Here is an 18623-nt window from a genome sequence, read left to right as displayed (position 1 = left end):
CTATCTCTCAATTCCAAATAAGTGGTTCCTATGAACCTTTTGAGAAACAGAATTCTTTAAGGATCTAACGAAAAGCTACAAGCCTCTCCCAGAAAAACCCACATACGCAGAATGTCATGCTGTAATACAGTTCCTGGGGGAGCCTTGGGACATTCTGGAAAAGTTCAGTGATCAGAAATGAAGAATTCCCAACCACCTTATCGTAGTGGCCACAAAGGGGCACACACAGAGGCCCCACCTGATCACTGCAAAGAGTCGTGCTTCTAGTCAGCCTGCACGATTAGGCACCGACTCACAGCCATATAACTTGCAAACTATGCGGCATTAACTGGCGTTGAGGAAATGGAGGAGATAGCCAGTCCAAGCAGGCACATTACACGTCTCCCGAACGGCACTGCAGCGGGGGTGGCCGTAAACCGGGCAGCAGGAGATACATTCATTAGCCATGACCTCCCGATGACAAAAAAGGGCCCAGAGTTCAGCAAACAGGGAAGATTGGAAATTCTACAAGAAAATGGAATCTTAAGCTTTTAATTTTACCAAAATATGATTTTCTGCCTTAAATTCAAAATGCACTTACATGCTCTATGTCCTGTGAAGTTAGAAAGAAAAGATATATTTAAATAAATAAAAGCCAAAGAAACTGCTCACTAATAATATAGTCTTATTACCATAAAAAAAAGGATCGGCCGGGCGCGGTGGTTCAAGCCTGTAATCCCAGCACTTTGGGAGGCCGAGGCGGGTGGATCACGAGGTCAGCAGATCGGGACCATCCTGGTCAACAAGGTGAAACCCCGTCTCTACTAAAAATACAAAAAATTAGCTGGGCACGGTGGTGCGTGCCTGTAATCCCAGCTACTCAGGAGGCTGAGGCAGGAGAATTGCCTGAACCCAGGAGGCGGAGGTTGCGGTGAGCCGAGATTGCGCCATTGCACTCCAGCCTGGGTAACAAGAGCGAAACTCCGTCTCAAAAAAAAAAAAAAAAAGATCTCCTCCCACCCCCGGTTTTTTGTTCAATAAAATGGATTCCATACACTGAACCGTCTCACTATTGCTTTTCTTGGCTACATGTATGTGAGTGAAGAACCCGCAGTAAATAACAATAATAAAAAAATCCAAAATAACAGGAAACATCTAACATTATCCAGAGAAAATATGTCAGATTATAAAGTCTCTGAGTCATGATAGTAATCAAACCTGAGTCTATATTGGCTTTACAAAACACTATTAATATTTCCTGAAATAAAAACTGAGGTGTAGTTACTCAGGTTCTTTAGTGAGTCAATGCATCTAATTTGCCAAAGCTGAAATATACTGTTGCTTTCCCCACGCTGAGAATGCAGTGTCAGTAACAATACCAGTTTCCTACCCTGCTTCAAAAGATGTTATGTTTAAGAATTTTAAACACACACACGCACACACACGCACACACACACACACTCTCTCTCTCTCTCACACACACATGCAAATGTATAAAATATTTTCTGCCAAATAAGGTATAAGGTGTTTTTAGCCAACAACTCTGAATGTGTGTGATTATGCATAAAGTTGTCTTTAAGTCCTATTGGTATGCTACATTAAAAATATTTAAGACTGTGTTCCTATAAACATTTATACAGACTTCTCAGAAATAAAAGAGAATTCTACTAAGGATTAAAAGTCATTGCTGTGATTTATAAACTATTTCAACTAAAAATTCTAAACTCTGAATTATTTATTTGTCAATGGGAGAGATCATTCCTTCCAGAGACAGAATAACACATTACATTATCATTTTTCCTACCTTGTCTCCAGGTGTAACATCTCTAGGGACACTTTCATTTTAGAAAAAAATAATAATAATTTTTGTATCATTTAAACAACAATCTATCCTTGTGCCGCGGAAATGAATTCAACTACCCACAGTCAGCTTACATGTAACTTAATACCGTAAATCAGCTATACAAACTCAGCTACAATCATTACTTAATCCTAAAAGAAGGAGAAAGAGACAAAACTCAAATACAATCTTTTACAGATAAAATCACCCCTTTGGTTAAACCTTTGTTTTATGGATCTAGCAAATTTCCCCTCATAGGCTAAATTTCGTTAAGCTTTTCTGGACAAATTCCCTGCATTCAACAGAATAAGTTCCAATGTTTAGTCAGAAAAGAGACTCTGGAGCATTAAGATAATTATACAATTTCAACTTCTAAGTATATATATTTTTAAAATTAATAACACAGTGTACTTCCTAACTTAGAAGGAAATTTAAATTACAAAGAATCTGACGTTTTGAAATTTCTGAACCCAAAAGCCATTAAAAAATAGCCTATGAGCCAAGCAGCTTCACTAAATGCTTCACAGGATAACAATTCACAGTACAATATTTCCACAATATGAAAGTTTCTGGCTATCGTGCAAGTTCAAATTCATGTCCATTTTCACTCCAGTGTGTTTTTTTTAACATAAGACTAAAGCATGTTGATTCTAACACAAATCATAAAAGAGAGTATGAGAAAAGTTCAAAGTAACCTCAAGCATGATGACTTCATGTTCAAAAGATCTTTCTCATTTAAATGTTATTAACCAACATTTAAATCTCTGCCTCTGTGTGACTCACATGCCTCAGACCGGAAGTTCAGCCCAATCAGCTCTCCAAACTGATTGGTGAGGGAAGTACATACTTCATTGTCTTAAACTCAGAGTGACTGGCATTCCCTTTAACTGGGCAGTGTGTCTAAATATGGAAAAATTTCATGAGAAACTGAAACAGGCAAAGAGGAAAAAAAATTACTGGCACCAGTCCTTCAGTATGAATCGAGAGAAAATTCATAAAGTCTCCAAAAGAATTCTTTAGGTGTCTATTTGATTAGTAGGAATTTCAGTGCCTGTGGTTTTCAGTTCTATAGGCATCAAAGTTTTCTTCAAAGCCTGCATGGTAATGGAAGAGCTAGAATATCTGTCATGACAATGGCCTCTAATCAAACCCAGTGTTCATCCCTGAGAGATGACCTGTGCACTTCACTCCATCCATCACAGGAAACTAAATATACCACCAGGGCGAGACAGGGTGAAAAACAGCCACTGGAGCTGTTTATTTACAACCTGGCTCTGATCTAAAACTTTCTTTGGGACAGAGTCTTGCTCTGTCACCCAGGCTGGAGTGCAGTGGCACGATCTCCACTCACTACAACCTCTGCCTCCCAGGTTCAAGTGATTATTCTGCCTCAGCTTCCCAAGTAGCTGGGATTTACAAGTACATGCCACCATGCCCAGCTAATTTTTCTATTTTTAGTAGAGATGGGGCTTCACCATGTTAGCCAGGCTGGTCTTGAACTCCTGACCTCAGGCAATCCACCCGCCTCAGCCTCCCAAAGTGCTGGGATTATAGGTGTGAGCCACTGAGTCCGGCCTGCTCTAAAACTTTCTATGGGGCAACCATTCAGACTCGAGTCCTATGTACAATATGTTTCAGCCTTTGCAAATGCGACAGATGCACTGATTTGCTAACGAACCTGAGGAATGACGCCTTAATTTTAATTACAGGATATATTGATAGTGTTTGGTAAAGCTGATACAGAATCAGGTTTGATTACCATCATGACTCAGAGGCTTTATAATTTGACATATTTTCTCTGGATAACGTTAGATTTTTTTCCTGTTATTTTGGTACTGGGTGGCACCTAGTCTTAGGGCTGTGAGGATCCCTCCACGGCCTGAGCTCAGTCACTATTAACAGTTTCACCAGAGAAAGACAGAAAGTGGAGAAGTCCAGGTTACGGGGGTTTCCCAGAGAAACACAACTTATTTTAATGTCAAACCTGTTCAATTAAATTATGGTCCATTTGAGAGAAGGCAGATCAGATGACTAAAAATAACTGTTTCTTACGTTTTGAAGAATGAAAGTGGCTATATCGTTTTACAACATGATCCCTTGGAAAATTAAAATGAAAATATGTTAATTTCCTTTGGCTTTAAATGGGGTATCTTCTTGTACCGTTGGACACTGGACTCCTCTGGAGCCTTCTTAAGTGTGAGAGCTGAGTTTTCTGTGTTTATTCAGGTTTCGAGAACTGCTATTTATTACTCTGCTACTGCGTGTTTTCATTCCAGAGGAGTGTGATTGTTAATTTGTTATTGCGAGTTCCTTAAGGAGTCAAAACATCCAGAGAAAAGGATGAACTACACACAGCAATAAAAGCTAGAAAATGTCTCAACAACATGGAAATGACTCATTGCTAAAGACATGGGGGATTAAGAAACACTCTCCCATTCAATTCAGGGTAAATTTGTTCAGATGAAACAAACAAGAAAAAGAGCTAAATCCAGTTTTTGAATCAGAAACCGAATTCAGAAGAACATCTTGGTTGAAATGCCCTGTGAAAATAGGTTTAAAGTATTTCTCTCCCTTCCTCTCATCCAGAAGGTCAATAATCACTTGAACTCATTGCGTATATTTGGCCCAGTAACTACTCCCACATTCTCGCCTTCAACAATATTTATGCCCAGATAAGGAAAAGAATCATCCTTTCACAAGTTGACTATGTTTATTCCAACACTTTCCTGCACCATTTTTAAAGAAGAGAGAAAAAAGCATCAAAGAAAGCCTAAGTATTCCTAAGGGAAAAGACTCAACACATACAGACCTTTTTAATCAATTCAGATTCAGGTACTCAAGGAACAAGTGCATGTGGGCAGGAACGACTGGTAAATATGTGCTAAATAAAGGCAACTGGTATTTCTCTGCCTGCTTTGCCCTAGCCCTCTGAGTCCTCCTCCCCACAATACCCACATAATTTTCCTTTTGGCCATAGTATAGAACTCAATCACTGTATTAAGATGAAGCCCTAGAAAATAGCTTCTTATGCTCTGCGAACTACGAGAGTGTGCGGTTCCCAGTTCTGCCCACTAATATTAAGAGATTTTAATATGTAGAATATCTGAGTGTCACTGCTAAACTAAAACACTAAGCCAGAACTCCTCTTTGTGGATGATGCCCATTACCATTTTGAAATGCAAATTACTAAGACCTCTTGCACCCGATTATGTATAGCATAGAATAATTTCTTAACTGGGCATGTTGGCTCACACCTGCAGTCCCAGTACTTTGGGAGGCTGAGGTGGGTGGACTGCTTGAGGTCAGGAGTTTGAGACCAGCCTGGCCAACATGGTGAAACCCCCGTCTCTACTAAAAATACAATAAATAGCTGGGCGTGGTGGCAGGTGCCTGTAATCCTGGCTACTCAGAAGGCTGAGGCAGGAGAACTGCTTGAACCTGAGAGGCGGAGGTTGCACTGAGCTCAGATCACTCCATTGCACCAGCCTGGGCAACAAGAGGGAAACTCCCATCTCAGAAAAAAAGAAAAAGAATAATTTCTTAACAGGTGGACTGCTCAAGAGTTCAAGCCAAATGGAGTATAATTAGACACTGAATATACTACTTTCTCGGTCTGAGCCAGTATGACAAATATTACAAAAGCTACTTTTTCCAGAAAGTCATCACAGTTTGAAACAGATAGTGACTTATACCAAAAGCCTTTTCAATTGTGAAGGGCCTGCTCTGGTGTTATTAAATATACAAAGGTGGTTACAAACATAAATAAGTAACCAAGTCTGTTTTCTCTTTCTCACCTCTAGTAAATTATGTTAATTAAGCAAATTAAGATGAGCAAGTTCAAAATAGTTTATAATTGTTTAAAACTTTCAAGTGTCAGTAAAACCACAAATAGATGTGTTTAATATAATTTAAAAATAAATTAATTTTGGGTCTATATATAACTATTAGGTAAGAGAAAAAATGAAAACACAAATAATTCCAAAGTGAGGTTTGATGCTGAAAATTCAAACATCCATCTCTATCAATTATCTTAACACACAAAAAAAATTACTACATACTCAGTAATTGGGTTCAGAGAAGACATCTAATATGAATAAGAAAACAAGTCCAAATTGCAAAGTTTTAAGAAGAAATATAGTTTAAACTCTCTTAAGTACTTACAAAAAACTTCAAAATGTTCATTGAATGACTTCATGAATAGACTACGAGAGCTTATATATAATGTGATACATGATTATATATATAATCATATAATGTATGTGGTTAAAAACAAATTTCCTTTGTTACTCTTAACTGTTATTAGTCTATGACATTATTTTTTAGCAAAAAAATATCTTTTTCTAGGTGAATTACTAATATAAATATTAATTCAATGTGCACACAAATTCGAACTATAAAAGAATCAAAATTAACAAAACTTCTGTCCACTGAAAGTGAAAATTTGTCAGAGACCATTTCCTTCATTCCCCAAGCAGAGATGCCAGTGGGCACAAAAACAATTGAGGCCATAACTGAGCAAGTTGAGACTGCACATCGGTTCATTCACTCAACATGTATTTATTCACCATCTCCTACTCTAAAATGGTGAAGCTACAAGGGCAAATGTGGAGGTCACTTGGTCCAGACCCACATTTTGCATGAGGAGCCTCTGAGGATTACAGAGATCAAATGCCTCGAGCATGCTGAGTTTATCATAGAGAAAGGGCTGGAGAGGAGAGCAGGTCCCTTCCCTCCCTGCTCCTTGCTCTTTCTGCCAGACTACCCTGGATGCTGAGAGGAGGCAAAGGCCTCCAGTCACATGGAGTCTGACCAGGACACAAGACATCTAAGCCACAAAATGAAGCAATAAATGGCATAATTGAATAAGCTGTGCACACAGGGCAGGAGGCTGGGGGAACGCTGGCTTGGGCTGAAGCAGCTGGGGAAAGCTTTCTGTCCTGGAGAAGTGGAGATTCATGCTGGGTATGAATAGTGGGGCAGAATGAGGACAGGTAAAGGAAGAAGGGCTGGGAATCCAGAGCAAACCAGGGTGGTCAGAAACAGGGTATGTGTGGGTAACATCTGGGATATAGGGCAGAAACCAGGTTCTGCCCACCCTTTTTACAACTCGAGGCCTCCCTCTCACCCACTCCACTACCACCATCACCCACATGCCTAGTATTCTGCCCTAAATACTATACAAATAAATTTGAAAACTCCAAAGGAGAATGGTAATATCATCATAGCAGGTAAAGTGTGACTACTAGTGGTATTATGTATACTGACTTTATTACTGCTTACATTGACTATAATCCCCACCCTTCAGATGAAGAAACTGAGGGACAGAGACGTTCAGTGACTTGGCCAAAGTGGGAAGTGCCAGGGCTGGTATTCGAACCAGAGAGATACCAAAATTCTAGTATAGCCAACCACAGCTGAGCACACAGGCACAACCTTCACCAAGTGTAGGCCTCAGCTGCAGGAGAGCTCGGCACCCCCGTCCACATCACCCAGCTTCAATTCCTTCTACTTGTCCTTCTGACTTTAGTCCTAGTTGCTAAGGATTTTTAAGGTGCTATCACACCTCCAGGGCTACTTCCAAAAGCCTATTCGAGTTGACTCAAAGGGAAGGTTCTTTAGGGACCTCAGCAATCCAAACACTGCAGACATCTGAGAAATCCTGAAACACGGCTTCCTGCAGAATGATGACCGCCTGCCTCTCCGGCAACTGAGACTGGATTTTAAAAACATCCTCCTTTACTGTACAAAGTATCTGGTCACAAAGTTTGTTATTGGCAGAACCAGGATTAAAAATTGTGACCTCTGCCTTTTTTCTCTCTCACCCTTATTCTCCCAAGGTGTGTATTTATATGTTTTGCAAAGTAGCCAAAGGCAGACTTCAAAAGGAGCTTTCCTGTGGGGTTAGTGGTAAATGAATAATGGCTGGACTGAGAGAGCAAAGAGAAAATGAGTCATGGATATTGTGTTAAATATATAAGCGTTTGCTGGCTTTCTTTGAAATGTTTTCTCATCTAAACTTGGAGCTGTTGGCTTTGTATTTACTCACCCTGAAGCTGCATCTGGGACTCCAGAGTCAAGCTCTGAATAACATTCAAAGCCTGTATTCTTTCGTTCAACTTTTAGGCATTGCAACTTATCATACCTATGTCCTTTTTACAGCAATGCAGCTTAAATGAGGCAATAGCTGAAATGGCTTAACCAGGGAGATGTGGTTTAGCACCATGTCGCAATCTAGCCGTCTAACCCTCACGGAGGTCTCTGAGTTGCAGGAATCTTACCAGCAATTGGTTTACTGAGATCTCACAGCCAACACTATGATGCTTTGGGTGCTGCTAACTAAAAGGTTCCTCTTTTTAATTATCTATTGCAATGGTTATATTCAGTTTTCTTCTGTGGATTCTGGCCCTCCCACCTGATTCCTGACACGTGGAAAATGGCTCTCTAAACATTAATCATATAGAGTATGTAAGGACAAACTGCTTGGCAGTGTGTTTGGCACACAGTAGGTGCTCAATAACTGTTGATTACCTTTCTTCCTTTTTCCCCAAATGAATGAAAAACCTCTCATCTCAGAGGTGTCAACAGATTACAAAGAAGAAACTTTAAAAATTGGCCAGGTTCGGTGGTGCACACATGCAATCCCAGCAATTTGGGAGGCCGAGACTTGATGTCGGGAGTTTGAGATCAGCCTGGCCAACGTGGTGAAATGCTATCCCTACTAAAAATACAAAAATTAGCCAGGCGAGGTGGTGCATGCCTGCAGTCCCAGGTACTCGGGAGGCTAGGGCAGAATCGCCTGAACCTGGGAGGCGGAGGTTGCAGTGAGCCAAGATTATGCCACTGAACTCCAGCCTGGGTGACAGTGAGTGAGACTCCATCTCAAAATAAGTAAATAAATAAAAATGAACAATAACTTGGAATTTTCTTAATAAAATTAAATGTCTGCATATTAAATGAAGTTTGTTATTGCTTGATTACAATTTAAATTCTAAGATTATCACTAAAAATCCCTATATAGATAGAAGTTATAGAAAAAGATGTATAAATGCAAAGCTTTCTAGAGTTAAAGGGTAAAATGTTGTGTGTGTGTGTATAAAATATGTATTTCTATATAACATATTTATACCTATATAATGTAATATAAAATATTTATGTATAATATATACATATTTTTTGATTCTACAGAGAATACAGGAAGAATATTACAAAAAAATGTCCTACCTCCAGCCGGGTGCGGTGGCTCACGCCTATAATCCCAGCACTTTGGGAGGCCGAGGCGGGTGGATCATGAAGTCAAGAGATCGAGACCATCCTGGTCAACATGGTGAAACCCCGTCTCTACTAAAAATACAAAAAATTAGCTGGGCATGGTGGTGTGTGCCTGTAATCCCAGCTACTCAGGAGGCTGAGGCAGGAGAACTGCCTGAACCCAGGAGGCGGAGGTTGCGGTGAGCCGAGATCGCGCCATTGCGCTCCAGCCTGGGTCACAAGAGCGAAACTCCGTCTCAAAAAAAAAAAGAAAATGTCCTACCTTCCTTAGGAACCATGTGCACCAAGACTCTTCAGGAACAGCACCCTGCATGAAGACTGTGTTCTTGCCCACTGGTCTCTCCTAACAAAATTTCCCTCAAATTCTCCTTTTGTTGTGAACTTCAGTTAGTGCCTTTCTACTGGCAAAACACAACCACACATATCTTTCAAAAGCTAATTGAAGCATAAAGAAGTTAAACATGATTTATTCAAGGTCAAATTTCAAGTCAGTGGAAAAGCCATAAACACAGCCCTTCCTCTGCTGAGTGTTCTGGGTGCTGGGCCATGCTGCCCTGTGAAATTTTGACTTTTGATTGGTGTTTTCAAAATTCCCTTGTGTATTGAAAAGTAGCTCATGTTGACAAGATGGAAGAAGCTTGAACAAATATCATTAACATTGCACAATTTCACATTCCTGGACCTACCACATGTGCTGTTAGTTTTTAACATATGCATTTAAAACTCCCTTAAAGACTCTGTTAAGTGGCTCAAATACCTACAAATGGAAGAAGGTTTAGTGGCCTCAAATATATTCTGTTTTCCCTTTAAGTGCAACTGAATCACAATTCATGATAAACAGTTTGTGCAAAAAGAAATGTTCCGCATTTAAGAGCTACAGGAAACTGCACTGGACCCCATTCTAAGGTAAAACCCATATTAACAGAGCCAGGGAAGAATGAAAAGATGATTCTGGCAGCGCAAGATGTATTCAGGGGGAAAAAAATCACAAGCACTGAGCTGCAACGAGAAATGAGGGCACCAGAGTTGTCATAAAAAAAATTCACAAGCATGTGCAGATTAAACAGATAACAAGAGAGACTTTTTTCTTTTCTTTTTTTTTTATAAAAAGGGAGGCCATTCCTCTTGCTTTCAGGACCTTGAAAAATAAACCAGAGTGCTGCAGGGCTGCAGGGCTCTGACCGCCTGGTGAAGACAGACTTTAGCAGGAGAAACCTAATCCCAGGGAGTTATCTGCACTTTGCTTTCTGCTACCACACCAGAAGACTACGTGATCAAACAAATCGGGCATTTTCCCCGTGATATCTCTGTATCATGAAAGAGCACATTTGTCATTTAATTTTTACCTAATTGTGTTGCTGTTTTCTTCTCTGCCTCCTCCCCCAACCTACCCCCATCCCTCCTACACTGGCATTCTATGTGGTCAAAGAATCTGTTTCAGTATTAGTGTTCAATACAGCAAATGTCAAGTAAACACTCTACACATTTCCTGTCCTATTTAAAGCATCCTAAGCAATTATTTGCTCTAAAGTATTAAACTGTAAATTTTCTTAGCTAGTGCCAATTCCTATAGTAATAGCTGTCACAGAAAAGTACTTCAGGGTACTCAAATGGCTTTTAAATCAACAACACTCATGCTACATTTGCTGAGACTTTTCTAGTTATATTTTTATGGCATGTTTTTGAGACTATGGACTCACTGCAACAAAGTGTCACATGTAGCTCCTTTTTTCCTATTTGAAGCTTAATAGGCACACTGCAATCTTTCAACGTAATTTTTCTGGAAGCAAAAAGACACGAGATAGAGCATAAAAATAAGCAGACACACAGAGGCATACTTCAGTCTTATTGTTATACTGCTTGGTATTACAGGCTGGAATCATGACCATCGGAAAATATCACTCTGGCTGGGCCTGGTGGCTCACACCTGTAATCTCAGCTCTTTGGGAGGCTGAGGGTCAGGAGTTTGAGATCAGCCTGGCCAACATGGTGAAACCCCATCTCTACTAAAAATACAAAAATTAGTCAGGCGTGGCGGTGGGCACCTGTAATCCCAGCTACTCAGGAGGCTGGGGCAGGAGAATTGCTTGAACCCAAGAGACAGAGGTTACATTGAGCTGAGATGGTGCCACTGCACTTTAGCCTGGGAAACAGTGAGACTCTGTCTCAAAAATAAATAAATAAATAAATAAATAAATAAATAAATAAATAAATAAAAGATCACTCCATTTGAGAAAGCTCCAAATAATAATAGCTGATAAAAGGGTCCCCAACACTAGTTCTATAAAGGGTGCACACTGTATTTACATACAGAAATGCATGCAGCACTAGAGAAATATTAAGGTCGGGTGCAGTGGTTCACATCTGTAATCCCAGCACTTTGGGAGTCCAAGGCAGGGGGATCACGAGGTCGGGAGATCGAGACCATCCTGGCTAACACAGTGAGACCCCATTTCTACTAAAAATACAAAAATTAGCCAGGCATGTTAGCAGGCACCTGTACTTCCAGCTACTTGGGTGGCGGAGGCAGGAGAATCAATTAAACCTGGGCGGCAGAGGTTGCAGTGAGCCAAGAACACGCCACTGCACTCCAGCCTGGGCAACAGAGCAAGACTCCATCTCAAAACAAAAGAAATAAAAAAAAATTAAGCAACCAAAACATACACGTGTAAATGTGCAAATGACGAATATACTTATAAATGTATGCCCTTATTAAGTACTTTTATGTTTAGCTGGGATGTGGTTCTTTTGAAATCTTTTTAACTTCATTACATGTTTTTGTAATTTCATGGAAGTAAATTAAAAGTAACATAGTTCTAAATCCTAAACAGCTAAGATGGCATTAAATTGCCATCTCCTCCTACAGAATTGTACGGCCCTTGGAAAAACTTCCATGCATGAGTGCAATTTGCAACCCAAACCAAAAGCCTCTTATTTTTTAAATGCAGGGAATCATTTAAATATATTTTCCAACTGATGAAAGAATTCTCTTATTTCTGCCACGCCGGGACCCATTCTGAGTTTTACACCCACTGTACCAGGTATTACTACTTGCTGAAAGGCTGCATTAAAGCATTAAGGGACAACAAGTTTGCATTATCTTAACACGTTCCACTTCCCGGTTTCTGATTGTGTTATGAAGTGCCTTCATATTGGTGCCCAAAAACGTTTTGCTATTTTCAGAGCCACACTGTTAAGAACCACATGTCAGCCAGGCACAGCTCACATCTGTAATCCCAACACTTTGGGAGGCCGAGGTGGGAGGATGGCTTGAGGCCAAGAGTTCGAGACTAGCCTTGGCAACACAGCAAGACCTTGTCTCTGCAAAAAAAAATTTAAAAGATTAGTTGAGTGCGACGGTGCACAGCTGTAGTCCCAGCTAACTGGGAGGCTGAGGTGGGAGGATCACTTGAGCCCAGGGGTTCAAGGCTGCAGTAAGCAATGATCATGTCACTGCCCTCCAGTCCGGACAACAAAGTGAGAATCGGCCTCTTAAAAAAAAGGAACCACTGGCCGGGTGCTGGGGCTCATGCTGTAATCCCAATACTTTGGGAGGCCAAAGTGGACACATCACTTGAGTGAGGAGTTCGAAACCAGCCTGGCCAACATGGTGAAACTCCAGCTACTCTGGAGGCTGAGGCAGGAGAATTGCTTGAATCTGAAAGGTGGAGACTGCAGTGAGCCAAGATGGTACCACTACACTCCAGACTGGGTGACCGACAGAAAGAGATCTCATCTCAAAAAAAAAAAAAAAAAAAAAAGAACCACATGTCTATAGAGTTAATATTTGTGACTTATAACTGGATAAGCTTGTGAGAGATCTGATGGCACAGTCATATGAAACCATCCTTCTCAGGTGTTCTGTTTGCCACAGACATAACACGCTTTACTTGGAAGGGCGTGCACCATTTGAGTGCGGCAAAAATACTGTCATCTCACCAAGAATCCCCAACTAGCCACGACACAGGCCTGAGCATCCCAGCAAGGAACACTCTCCTTAGCCTTTTGAAGGAGGTCTGTGCTGACTCAATTCTTGGTGCTCCATGATGGTGCGAGAAAAGAAGGAAGAAGGATGAAAGATGAAAAAGCAGGGAGAAAAGAGGAAAAAAGGGAGAGAAAAGGAAACAGCGATCTGGCTATCGTGCATTTTTGTGCACTTTTGTTAAAAATGCATGTGTACTTTTTCGAGATGGAGTCTTGCTCTGTCGCTCAGGCTGGAGTGTAGTGGTGCAATCTCTGCTCACTGCAGCCCTGACGTCCCAGGTTCAAGCAATTCTCCTGCCTCAGCCTCCTGAGCAGCTGGGACCACAGGCGTGTGCCACCATGCCAGGCTAATTTTTGTATTTTAGTAGAGACAGGATTTTATCATGTTGGCCAGGCTGGTCTTGAACTACTCAGAACACCTGACCTCAAGTGTTCTGCCCGCCTCGGCCTCCCAGAGTGCTGGGATTACAGGCATGAACCACCATGTCCACTCTTAAAAATATTTTAAAACATCTTGTTTCTACAGCGGTTTCTTCTGAGGTGGAAAGAATGTGACAAGATTGGGGAGGGCCACATAGAGGACATCAAGTTGATGGTAATTTTAAAATCTGGGTGGAGAGTTAGACTGTTCATGGAACCCTTATTTTTTATAATTTACATTTATTCTGTAAATATACTTTTGCATTTTGATTGTGCATTTAGTGAAAACAATTTTGCAAGTTCTACAGTGACACAGGTAGTAGGCACTAGAGCAGAAACAGAGAAAAGCACCAGGACTAAGGTTAAAATGGCATGCACCAAATCCCGGTCCTGCCACTTGCTAGCTCTGTGACCTTGGCCAAGCTACTAACCCAGTTACCTTATCTGTAAGGTAGAGATAATAGTGACCTATGTAGCTTTACCACGAGGATTAAGTGATTAGTACAGTGACTGACACATCCTAAATCCTCAATATGCCAGCTAGCCATTATTATTATTAGAAGAATACGCTCCCTGCATTGTGACCTTTTTTGAGCATGTACGCTCCCTCCTTGTGTTTTTGATCACAAATAATTATTAACAATGATTTATTGAATAAAATTATCAGCAATCAAGTTCCGTTTTTTTAAGAGAAACTCCATATGTCAATAATTAGAAGATGCCCAAATGAATGGGGGAAACAAATTTAATGATTTATAAGAAAAGTGTGAAGAATCTGAATATCCAGGCACCCTTTCAGGGAAGTCTTATTAATATTAGTGATTTAACTGCTATATATAAGAGCAGACCAAAATTCTGTCTTAGGGTACACACGAAATCCAGCAGTAAAGTAGGAAGATATCTACCACTCACCTGTAGGTGTACTCAGAGTTCACAAAATACATTAAGTCCTAATATCTTACATTGACAAAGAATAATTATTAGGAAGATCCATTTAACTCTTTTTAAAAAGTGGCAGTGAGCCAAGATTGTGCCACTGCACTGCAGCCTGGGCAACACTGCAGGACTCCCAAAAAAATGCTGTCCCTCAAACAATACAGAAAAAAAAAAAATCAGACTAATCAAAGATTAATTTGTTTGAAACCATGGGCCACAACTTATTCAGCATTATTTTTCCCTCCTAGCATAGTACTCTGCACATAGTAGGTTAAGAAAAAACATAATTAAATTGAATGCAAAATGAGATTAGACAAAAAGATGTTTAAAGACCCTTCTGATTTAAATTTCATGAATGACAAACTGCCTAAATAATCAAACTATCATTAACTATAGCTGATACTCATAGCTAAACTCTAGAATTCACTGATACATAAATAATGAAATTTATTCCTCTTTCCTTAATTTCAGTTAATGTGCGTATGGTCAATCTACAGCTTTGATTTCAGTGTTTAATTCTATTATCAAAGTATTAAGAATATGCCTACCTGGTAAGTTTTTAGAAACATTAAGAAACTGACAACCTTGGGAAATATACACATTCCAGAAGAATGAAATTAAGACATTTCCTTTGTGTTTTTCTTTAATAGTTCCTAATCTCCCTTCAGGGTATTTATTGGGCATTAGTTTACCTAACACGACAGTTCTAGCAAAATGAAATCAACCTTAAAATAAAGAGCTTTTCAGGGGTAGAAAGAGATTGTTACAAAAGAAAAATACTAGAGGGGAATTATCTTTATATTGCATAGTAATTTTAAACTTAAAGTTATATCATGGCTGTAGAATTAGCCAAAACTGAATATATTTTATGAGACACTGATTACTCATAAGAACAAAGGGAAATCCAATTGAAGGATTAAATTGCTATCAAAACCAGTCACTTATGTATCTGCCTGTATATCCAGGCATAAATCCCCTTTCCAGAGAGCAGAAATTCCTAATCTGCCACACTCCAAACTGAAATAGATTCATCAGCGTTTCTGGTACATAAGAACAGCTCCCCAAAGCCATTAGCAAAGGTTATTTCCAAGTGGAAAATCAAGAAACATAAAGATTTCAAAGTCAAAATGCAATGTTGTTTAGTTTTCTACAGCACATACCAAGATGAAAACTTTCAGTCAGAGAGAAAAGCAAAAGCAAGATCACTGCTCCTTCACAGAGACTGGTAAATAAAGAATGTATGCACAGAACACCTGGATTTGCTTTCCTGTTTCCTTGCCAGAAACTTTTTTTAATACGATTATCTAACAGTCAAACAAACCTTCAAAGCAATGAATTACGCATAGACACACAGACACACTCTCACACAAAAGAGAGCAAAGCTGATGCTATTTAAATATCATGAAATATTTTCCTAACCATGCACAGATGGAAGTACAGACGTTTCTGCCAACCGCCTGGTTCAGAAACTTTGCTCTATTTTTAATTATTTGGTTCAGAGGACCCATTTGTGATTAACTTCTGTGTTGCATGGCAAAGGAAGTAAAGTTCCTGACCCACAGCAAAGAACACGGAGAGAAGCTTAATTATTTTTAAACAGCTAGTGTAATATTGTAAACCATGTGTAGGGACAACTCATTTGTCAAAGACCAGTCGATGACCTCTGCAGTTTGAAGCTGTAGAGTGTATGAAGAACAGAAAAATCCAAGGGACCTTTAGAAAGTAACACCAAAATGAATCTCTTAATGGCAAATAGATTTTCATCTTTGAGCAATAACAATGGAGCAAGAAATAGGAAGAAATGAATAGTGTTGTAAGGACTAATCTCATTAGCAGGAGAAGTTTCAGTTCTGACCGGGAGCAGAGAATGGAATGCCAGCAGCTTAAGAGCAGGAAATGGACTAGGCTGCAAGAAGTTGGTCAGGAAACCCAAGCCATAGTAGTACTGGGAATCACACACAAAATTTCGGCCGAGCAAGAAGAAATCCCCGAAGAGAAGTAGAAAGAGAAGCGATGGTTCAGCCGTCAGAAGAGACGGCCAAGGTATACAGAAAGAACAGGTTGGAACTGATGGGAACTGTTTTATACTTTTAAGGGCTGTGCATTTACAAAACAAAAAAACAGTAGTTTCTAAGTAAGAAAACAATAAACTCAAGTAGCAAATTAGTATAAACACATAAAGAAAATAAAATAGAAGGCATCTAGTTAAGACTCGTGAAAGCAGAATAGGACTAAAACCTAACAGAACTTTATTCCTAGAGAAGCTTTCTCTTGATCAATAACCCTAAAACTTTAAGACAGTCTGTATTTAAGTCCTTAATGTACTTGGAAAACCTCAGAGTCTACTGAATCATATAGGCCACGAAGAGCCAAAATATTTCAGGAGTAATAGATGTTGCTAAAAATTAGATTTGCAACAAATCCAGGACCAATGCCAGAATGATCTGGGTATTGAAAAAACAAAACAAAACAATCAGGACCTAATTTCTCCTTGAGAAGTGTAGAAACGGAGAATAAAAACAGAATGTCCTTTGCTGGGGGCTCTTAATTCTGAAGCTCAGCTCCTTAAAACCAGTAACACTGGCTATTAGCTTTCGGTTCAGCTGGGCTGGTGCACATGGCAAGACCTTAGAAGCGCACATCCATATATGTGGGTAATTATGGAATTTCAACAATTGGAAGCAACTCAGAGAGCCTTCATGAGGAGGAGAAAAAAAGGTAATCTGTTTCAGAAAGTCCAAAATAAAGTGACTTTATTATATACATATTCATATTCCTCCTCTATTATGCAAATAGGTGAAGTATGTGTATGGGTGTGTGTATTGGCAAAAGACTAGAATTTTAAAAAACCAGGATTTTAAAAAAAGCACATCTATGACTGAATTATTTATAGTTGCAAATGGCTTCATAATACCAACCTAGTATTATTACTGTAGGCAGTGGCCCTCACTTAGAAATGTTATTTCATTTAGAAATGTTTCTATTTGTTGTAACACTAGCCACGGCGATGGGGTTTGACCTATGTCTTTTGTCCATAAAACAATCCTATAAGATATGTAAACATGAATTCGATTTTCTTTAAGTGAAAGAAAGCAAAAATATGGTTGTCAGAACAAGAACTGCCTTCTGTGGGATATTCTAGTTAAATGAAAGCTATTCAACTTGAATCAATTGCTGTATCCATTCTCCAATACACAGCAGATTTATATTTCAGAAGGTTTTTGACAGAGAACAAAATGTTACTGAAATCTCTCTTCCATTCCTTTTGTCCTACATAACATTCCACGGGCTGAACTCCCAACAAGGGGCATATATTTGTCAGCTTCTGTTTGCACTTGTTCTATTCTAGTTTGTCTTTGTTGCACAGTTTCCATTTTGACCCTTTCCTGACAAAACATCAATATCTACCTTTTGGTTGTGTTACAACTTGTAATCAATAATCAAAAAATAAACTGACATTTTTATTCTGTACCACCTTGAAGCATCCATAACATTTAAAATAAGCCCTGCTATTTAAATCAGTGATTGAATTTTTTTATATCTACTTATGTAAACACTAGAAATCCAGGAGAAAATTCTTCCAATCCAACAATCCACACATTCCTACACAAAACCAATCACCTGAGTATTTAAAAGCTAGACCTGTGGCTAGAGACAGGTTAGAACTAGCACAAACAAGCCTGTGCAAGATGAATTTCTCCTCTACTGCCTTGACTCCAGGTCATCCCGGGATCATGCCTGTGAGCTAATACCAAGATGGAAAAAATGGATAGGCGTCTTTTTTCTAATGTATTTGTATAAAGACTCTCCAAGAGCTCAAGACTCCCCAAGACTCCTCACGAGCTCCCCAAGCTGCTCTGCAAGTGACAGAAGGTGTCTAGCTGCAAGCCAATCCGGCAGAACATATAACATCGTCCCGGCCATTAATGACTAAGCCTGAGCCAGCTCAAAAGCAGTCAGAAACAGACGTCAGACTATGGGACAGCTAACACATTGGTTCTCGGGGATGTCGTCCAAAAGAAGCCTCTGAAGCTGGGTGTCATCCTTTAGGGTGGCCCACAATAAAATGGTGACACATTAAGCCTCCTGGCGAGTTCATAAACACTTTGAACGGCAAAGACACCAAGTCCTGGGGACTTCCAACGAAGATCTTGGGGCAAGAAGAGATGTCCACCAGCACTTTCTGTTCTGTGAC

At 39.8% G+C, this 18623-nt stretch overlaps 2 protein-coding genes and 1 long non-coding RNA gene across 4 annotated transcripts in view; all 3 read right to left on the bottom strand.

The window, feature by feature from the left end:
• The window catches only part of ATXN1 (ataxin 1), a 463177-nt gene that overhangs the window by 424338 nt on the left and 20216 nt on the right, over positions 1 to 18623 (bottom strand). The gene's annotated exons all lie outside the window — the stretch shown is intronic.
• The window catches only part of LOC144576580 (uncharacterized), a 434267-nt gene that overhangs the window by 395428 nt on the left and 20216 nt on the right, over positions 1 to 18623 (bottom strand). The gene's annotated exons all lie outside the window — the stretch shown is intronic.
• The window catches only part of LOC128931873 (uncharacterized), a 63570-nt gene that overhangs the window by 25340 nt on the left and 19607 nt on the right, over positions 1 to 18623 (bottom strand). Inside the window, exon 4 of the mRNA XM_054254650.2 lies at positions 1 to 18623. This exon is cut by the window's left edge and continues 25340 nt beyond it. Within this exon, the coding sequence (XP_054110625.1) occupies positions 18475 to 18623 (149 nt within the window). The 3' untranslated portion in view covers positions 1 to 18474.

Source organism: Callithrix jacchus, chromosome 4 (assembly GCF_049354715.1).
Source record: "Callithrix jacchus isolate 240 chromosome 4, calJac240_pri, whole genome shotgun sequence".
In the NCBI taxonomy this organism is placed as follows: Eukaryota; Metazoa; Chordata; class Mammalia; order Primates; family Cebidae; genus Callithrix; species Callithrix jacchus.
This window is presented reverse-complemented; position numbering and strand designations above follow the sequence as displayed.